Here is a 7,519-nt window from a genome sequence, read left to right on the forward strand (position 1 = left end):
AGAGGAGATCTAGATCTACACTTCCACCAAACCATTTCTTCTCTAAGTGAGGGAATCTCTTGGGATCTAGATCTTGGAGTCTTTGTTTGACTTTCCCCCTTGTTCTTCCTCTCCAATCTCATCCTAGCATTCGTTGCTTTGGTGGGATTTGAGTGTGAAGGACTTGAACACCTCCGGTGTTCTTGCTTTGCATCATTGCATAGTGTTGAGCTCTCCACCACGATTTGTTCGAGTGGGAGACCGTGAGCTTGTTACTCTTGGAGGGTGACCTCCTAGTTGGCTTGGTTGGTGTCCCGGTGATCTCTTCGTGGAAGATTGTGAAGGGGCCCGGGCTTCTCCTTCGTGGAGCTTGTGAAGTGGTTGTGGAGCTTGCCATCTCCGGAGCGGAGGAAAAGCTAACCATAAGGAAAGGGCCATTATCCTTCGTGGGTGTGGTTCGGAGAATAGGGTGAGCCTTCGTGGCGCGGGGAATCCTTCGTGGGACCTCCACTCCTCCGAACGTGACGTACCTTGTTGCAAAGCAAGGGAACACGGGAATACATCCTCGTCTCCGCGTGCCTCGGTTATTTCTATACCCGAGCTCTCTTTCCTTGTGATAGCTATCGTGCTTGAAGTACATATATCTTGCTATCACTTGTGCTACATATATCTTGTGCCTATCTTGCTTAGCTCTAGTTGCTATTGTTACACTTAGTTGAGCTTAGCATATTTAGGGTTTGTGCTTGTAAACTAAACGATAGTTTAATTCCGCATTCTTACAAGACAAATCCGCAAGAGTTTGTAATTGCCTATTCACCCCCCCCTCTAGGCGACATCTCGATCTATCAAGGGGTGAAGACAACCCTAGCCGCACCCTCCCCCTATATAAAGAGGGGAGGGGAAGGAGCGCAGCCAACTCCTTCCACCCCAACCCTAGCCGCCTCTCTCTCTCTCCCTCCTTCCTCCTGCGCAGGCTTGGTGAAGCCCTGCAGGTTTTCTCCTCCTCCACCACCACCACGCCGTCGTGCTGCTGGGATTCCGAGGGGATTTACTACATCTGCTTTCCCGCTGGAACAGGGAGAGGACGTCTACATCGACACCGTAGTGTGACCGAGTACGGAAGTGCTGCTCGATCGCAGCACCGGAAAGAACTTCAACACGAACCGGAGTTCGTCAAGTGAACATCTACATCAACCACGAGATCTGATGTCATTAATACTTTGGATCTACGAGGGTTAGTTTGTCATCTATCTCGTTGCAGGGTATCTTGGCTTTTCCATAGATTGGATCTTGGTTTTATTGGTTCTTGTGGTAGATTTTTTTGTTTTCCATGCTACGAACCCTACAGTGGTATCAAAGTTGTATCTATACGTAAATCTGTTGGACGAGTAGAAGACAATGATTTTATGGACGTTGATGCTTTTGTTGTCGCTTACTTTTCATGTACTTTGCATCTTGCGGGATGGTGGGATGAAGCGGTCTGGGCTAACCTTACATGTCCGCGCAGATGATACTTGCTCCATGCTTGACGTGCAACTTGCATTGCACAAGTGGCTTTGCGGGTGTCTGTATCTCCACCATAGTTAAGATTCAATTTACAATTGGTTGCTTGAGAACATTTGTATCAACGTTGTGATTCTTGTTCGTAGGTAAGATCAGATCTTATTCGAAAGCCCCAAGCCACGTAAATATGCAAAGAAAATTAGATGCGTCGAACTTGCTTTTGCAGGGGCATATCATGTGATATGATCATTATGTGATTATGTTTAAGACCTTCCTCCTATGCTCTTGGAGCGGTCGCGGACGGCCGGCGGGGTCTATGGTTTCTATTCTTAACATTTTTGTAGTTGCTCGGAAGCATTTTCTTTCGTATTCTACCTTGCTATTCTGATGTATCAAATTGAATATTATATATTTTGAGCTAGGGGATGTTGTTGATACTTCTACATCACGTGGTTGCTTAATTATTTGTAGCACGGTCTCAGTAGAAGACGTTGTGAAGATAGGGCATATGAGGATATCATCCTCAAGAAGATATGGATGGGGTATCATCCATGTGAAGATACGATATGAAGCTATCAGCCATGTGAAGCTGATGATCTATTCATGTGGTATTATTGTGCACATACCTTCGAACTTGTTGACCTACAAACTTCAAAAGAGGTGATACTTATATGTCACAAGTGGTAGTTACTGTATTCAGAATATGCATATGTGCTAGAAACCAATTGCGTGAGTTTGAGTGTATTTATACTTTACGTCAGCCTGAATTGTATTACTAGTATAATAAATTATTGTATTACTCTAAATCGAACAATGAATCACGTTGGATTGCATTAATATGCTAAAATATTATTTTATTATTGTATATGAACCAGCTAGCCAACCTTGATTTATAATTTCGATTGGTTTTAACTCTGATAAATAAAACACCGACGACCGGATAACTAAATACAATCACGGCATCATGTCACATCAAAAGTGACAAACAACATCTAATATAAACGTCACCACCCACAATACGTACATCGTTGGTCACGCGGTACCAGTGCCAACCTGATAATTCAGATCGTCAATGAAGATTTCGAATATCCCCACCCATGGCAAAATAGTTGTAAGACTGGTACATTATTCATGGCTGGCGGTTATGTCACGGGTGTGTCACTAATGCCTTCACATCTGACGGTTGTCGAAACAAATAGTCTGTCACCGAATATCTATAATTAACGGCAATATTGTTCATCCTCGCCAGATATGGATTTTGCTGGCTATCATTTTGTTACATAGTTGTCATTAGTACTTTATTGTGAATTCCCGCCTCTTCATTTGGACGCCTATCGATGATGTTCTTTTCTGCAATTGATAGTCACGAACACGTGGTTCCAACGACGTTTCAAATGCCTGTCACTGGTACACAATACCAGTGGATGTATGTTGGTGACCTCGGCCTCTATCGTCAGCAGGACGGGAAACATATCCGTCACTGGTAAGCTTTTTTTGCGTAGTACTAGTGTACCAAAAAAAGCAGTGCCAAACACTAGAACGGACACATCATTACTTGTTGGTCCTTAACCCACGACGGGTTCTAAAATCCGCACGTTATAGTTATACACAAAATCGGCAACACAAAGTAAACAGGGACGTCACTAGCTAGTTTTCGAATCCAGACAAGGGCGTCCAATTAACACATTTGGCGTCACTGTTTACCCGTGATGCCTGCAAATAGTCTACTGTCACCGAATTTTTTAGACCCACAGGTTGGACCTCGAAGCATCGATCAACGGTGTATTTTTATTTTACCCGTTAGTACCGGTGATGGATTTTTCTGCCTGTCACCGGTAACCAGCGGACCTTCGGTTTTGCGTCACGAGTGTTGTTGCGTCTATAAGCCTTTTCAGTAGTGCGATTACGGGCGTGCCTCGACGTTTAAAAACACCAAGACCCGCGTGTCGTGTTGTAGTGTTTCTGTCTACCAACAAGACCCCACATGTCAGGTCATCCCTAACATACATCCACTTACTAATCTCTCTCTCTCTCTCTCTCTCTCTCTCTCTCTCTCTCTCTTATGCTCCTGGCGCCGCCTCTCCTGCCTTGAGGATGATCAAGCTTGGCCTCCCCCTGATCCTACACCTCCCCCACTCCTTCTGCTCCTAGCCTTCGGCTAGCTAGTATGGCAAGATCCGACCGCTTCCGGCTCCATCCAGGAGGAGGACAACGACGGTGTTGCACATCCAAATATGCTGCCGACATCAATGAAAGCGGCAACAAATGCCCATGTCACTGTCTAGCCCCTTCTTTCACTCACAACCTATCGTCGTGGCCCCCGTGGCATCACCGCCTCCAGCCGTCGCTCCGCCTATCGCAGACGCCTCTTCGCCGCTCATGCTCGACTCCAGCACGAGGCACACACCGCGGTGGGGCTGATCTCGAGGAGGAGCGTGTGCATCGGCAGCGTGAAGTCTGCCATTACTGGCGCTGCGGAAAGGGGCCCAAGTGGCACAGAGTTGTTGCTTTTTATAAAAAGAAAATAGAAACAGAACATATCATAAGAAAATATAGTATATGGAGGTGTTTTTCGCAAGAATACGTAGAAATGTCATGCCACGTCAGCTTGACATGACTGTCTGAAACACACCTAAATTGAGCGATCAATATTTTTTGAAAAAAATTAGAGATTCAACAGGTGGTTTTTGACGACCAAAACGAAAATAATTGTTTTCTGAAAAACTAACCCAAAATTTGGTGTGTTTTTTTTTGCAATTTTCTCGATTTCCGACGGTTGAATGTAAATTTCTATTGGATATTCAATGCTAGTACAACAGATATTGTACATCGCAGTACATAATAAACTTCCAAGTTTTCAACAGTTTAGGCGACGACAATGCTTATTGCTGTGTACATGGCTATCGCGTGCAAACATGCAAGACCAGTACAACTCACCATACCCATAGAGCGTGTTTACTTCTTGCACACCACGCCTTGGCCGTCCATGCCACTGGCGCAGGTGATCCCAGCAAGCTCCGACATGACGGAAGGTTCATTGTTACTACGGCTGGTTCCGAAGCGCGCCACGGCGCAGTCCGCCGCGAACAGGCTGGAAGCGGTGAAGCTGGCATCTCCTCCCATAGTGGGCATGGAGGCCCTGACGTCGAGCTTGTTCACGTAGTCCGAGCGGTACGTCTGGCCGACAACACCGTGGACATCGTCTGTGAGCGCGTCGAACTTGAAGGCGAGCTCGAGGTGGGCGAGGCAGTCGTCGGAGGTGACGCCGTAGCGGTGCATCCTTGAGTCCTCCTCGGTGATGGGTACGGCGTTGACCCTGACGCTGAACTTCCCATCGAGGGCGACAAGCACGCCGTTGGCTGCCTTGGTGCGGGTCACGGATAGAGCCGGGACGCGGCTGGACGTCCATTTGGCAGCGTCGACCTGGTCAGCCGGGAGGTGAATGGGCTCGCCGTCGAGGTTGATCTCGAGGTGTTCGACGGCGTCGTCCCAGGTGCCGGTCTTCCTGGCGCCGACGTAGAGGTGGTGTCCGTCGAAGAGCACGGCGATGGCCTGGATCCACGTGAAGTCCCTGGACATGCCGCTGTGGCCGGACTTGCCGATGAAGTGCGCGTTGATGTGGAGGTCGCGGTCGGAGACGACGCAGAAGTCGGCATCCTTGCGGCCGTGGAAGTAGAACGCGTTGCCGTCGCCGCCGATGAAGCGTGGGTCGCCGCATGCTGCTCCCGGTTGGTCACACGCTGCACGCAATAGGAGCATAACCATTAGCCAAAACGACGAATTGGCTTGCTTATATAGGTCAAGGGCTGACGATTCTCACCGCAAACAGCTTTGCAGTCGTACTCGGTGCAGCTGGCGAAGCATGTCTCAAGGCAGTCGTCGGGGCAGTCCATCTTCTTGTTGAAGCAGTAGGGGTTCTCCTTGCGGTTGACATTGCACTTGACCTGCTTGGGCTTGGGCTTGGGCTTCGGCCCCTCCCCATTGGGCGGGCTCTTTGGCCCCTCGCCATTGGGTGGGCTCTTAGGGCCGTCCGGCCCATTGGGTGGGCTTTTCGGCCCCTCACCATTGGGTGGGCTCTTAGGGCCCTCCGGCCCATTGGGTGGGCTCTTTGGCCCCTCACCATTGGGTGGGTTCTTAGGTCCCTCCTGCTTCGGCCCCTCCGCCTTGGGTGGCCCCTTGCCCTTGTCTGATTGCGCCGTGGTTGTGGCCGCGGCAGCTAGAAGGACGACCGCCGCCAAAGCCAGCACGAATCCCAGACGCCTCGCCATTGCGAGAGCCCTCACGCTGTTACTAGCTTAGTTCTGCTAGTGTATTTGGTGCTGATGATTGATCTGAGATGGGTACGATTTGTATGCATGGTTCTATGGGTATTTATGGGCGATCGATCGAGTTGATACCTGCCATATATGTAAGCTCGCTTCAAACTTGGTTCTTGTCAACGCCTGTGTCTTCACCGGAACGCTTGAAGCCGCAACCTTGCGTGCATTGATCGTGCGTATGGAGCTTTATGCTATCTACCAATCATGATCCAGCTACATACATGTAGGTATTGTTAGTGCGTTCTTAATCTTAACCCTAGGTTCTCTGTGAAGTAGCGTTCCAGGTTTTCGGGGACAGCTTGCAAGGCATTGCGGCCTATTATTACTCAAGAATAGAGTCGAATGCATGTGCTTAACATCCTGCTCAAAGAAGCGATGCCATCGGTTTGCCGTCCTTCATTACAATATCTCATTTTGAAGTCATGGCCTCTTGTCCTATTTATTTCGTTTGATCATTCTTTAGTCAAATTCAAACACGCAATGCTTGTAAGAGAGGAAAAGTTGCAGGTGGTCGAGTAATAATGAGAATTGCACAGCTATGCAATTCTCTTTCATAGATTATTCTTTACTCTTTTTTTTTGTAAAATTCTCTTGTACAACTGTACTTTTATAAACCCCAAAATATATACAAATATCACGGTTTAAAATAGCACGCCATTTCTGCGCTAATAGCACGCTATAACATAACTTAAGATTCAATTTTAATTTTAATAATTTTGCTCGCTATGAAGCTATTTGTGAAATAGCATGCTATATGTCTATATCGTGCTAAAATTTCATAACGTTAGGACATCTCTAACAGAGCCCGTAAATATGTGAACTGAAAACACCGAGTTCAGTTCACCGAACTCGTGTTTACGGGTCGAAAAATTGTTGGCGCAGACCTGTAATCCAAAACCGTAAAACAGCAAAAGGCCCACTTGTAAGCTTTTTTTTCTTTTTTCCCTTTTCCCCTTTTTTTTCTTCCTTCTTCTTCCCAGCACATTATGGACATGAATGCACCCCGGCCAAGCACCCCCGCCCGCGCCGGCCCCGCCTCGCGCTGGTCCGGCCCCGCCTCGCGCTGGTCCGGCCCCGCCTCGCGCTGGTCCGGCCCCGTCCCGTGCAGCCACGCCTCGTGCCGCCCCGCGCCACCACGAGTTCTCCCTGCCCTCGCTGCCCACGCCGCTGCGAGCTCGCCACCCACAAGTATTCGCCCTCTCCTGTACATGATCGCAAAGGTGAGTGGTTGCGGAGACCTGCTCTCCCGTTCGTGGTGCACGCCGACGGACGGGATGGAGTAGGCTACGATGGTGTCGCAAGCAGAGAGAGGTGGAAAACCCTAGCTCATGTATTGGATGTGTTTTTGCAGTAGCCGGGTAAGAGATTATATAGGCTCAGGAAACCCTGGGAAACTTGGGCCACGCCCACGGTCCGGAAGCGACCCGAACCAACTAACTGCAACACGTCCGTCTAGGACTCTGTTCGTTTTCCTGAAGTGCAAAAAGAAAGGAAGTCTCGGCTCAATCCACTCACAACGAGCGCGGGCCACGTGACGTGACGAGTCGAGCGAGGAGCAGGAGGAGCGCGTGTACCACTCCTCTTATCACTCACTTATTAGTAGGGATGGCACCCGCAGGGTATGGGTACGGGTAGAGCCATCCCATATCCGTACCCATCACCTTTATTCTGACCCATCACCTGTACCCATACCCGTCAACGGGTACAAGTTTTTCCCA

The 7,519-nt window shown here is 48.8% G+C and overlaps 1 protein-coding gene across 1 annotated transcript; it reads right to left on the minus strand.

The window, feature by feature from the left end:
• Nucleotides 1-4,437: 4,437 nt before the first annotated feature.
• On the minus strand, nt 4,438-7,011 carry LOC124656301. The gene is made up of 4 exons (XM_047195073.1): nt 6,785-7,011; nt 5,632-5,772; nt 5,303-5,469; nt 4,438-5,222 (listed from the first exon to the last, which is right to left on the minus strand). The coding sequence occupies exons 1-4, from the start codon at nt 7,009-7,011 to the stop codon at nt 4,438-4,440; spliced, it is 1,320 nt and encodes a 439-aa protein (XP_047051029.1).
• Nucleotides 7,012-7,519: the final 508 nt, after the last annotated feature.

Source organism: Lolium rigidum, chromosome 5, assembly GCF_022539505.1.
Source record: "Lolium rigidum isolate FL_2022 chromosome 5, APGP_CSIRO_Lrig_0.1, whole genome shotgun sequence".
NCBI lineage: Eukaryota > Viridiplantae > Streptophyta > Magnoliopsida > Poales > Poaceae > Lolium > Lolium rigidum.

Excerpts from the sequence above, each read along its gene's own strand:
- LOC124656301 (XM_047195073.1), bottom strand. The coding sequence starts at position 7,011 with ATGTACAGGAGAGGGCGAATACTTGTGGGTGGCGAGCTCGCAGCGGCG. Across the intron at positions 5,773-6,784 it reads GGTGCATTCATGTCCATAAT|TAACAGCGTGAGGGCTCTCG; the intron begins GTGCTGGGAAGA and ends GAACTAAGCTAG. Across the intron at positions 5,223-5,302 it reads CGACTGCAAAGCTGTTTGCG|CGTGTGACCAACCGGGAGCA; the intron begins GTGAGAATCGTC and ends TATTGCGTGCAG.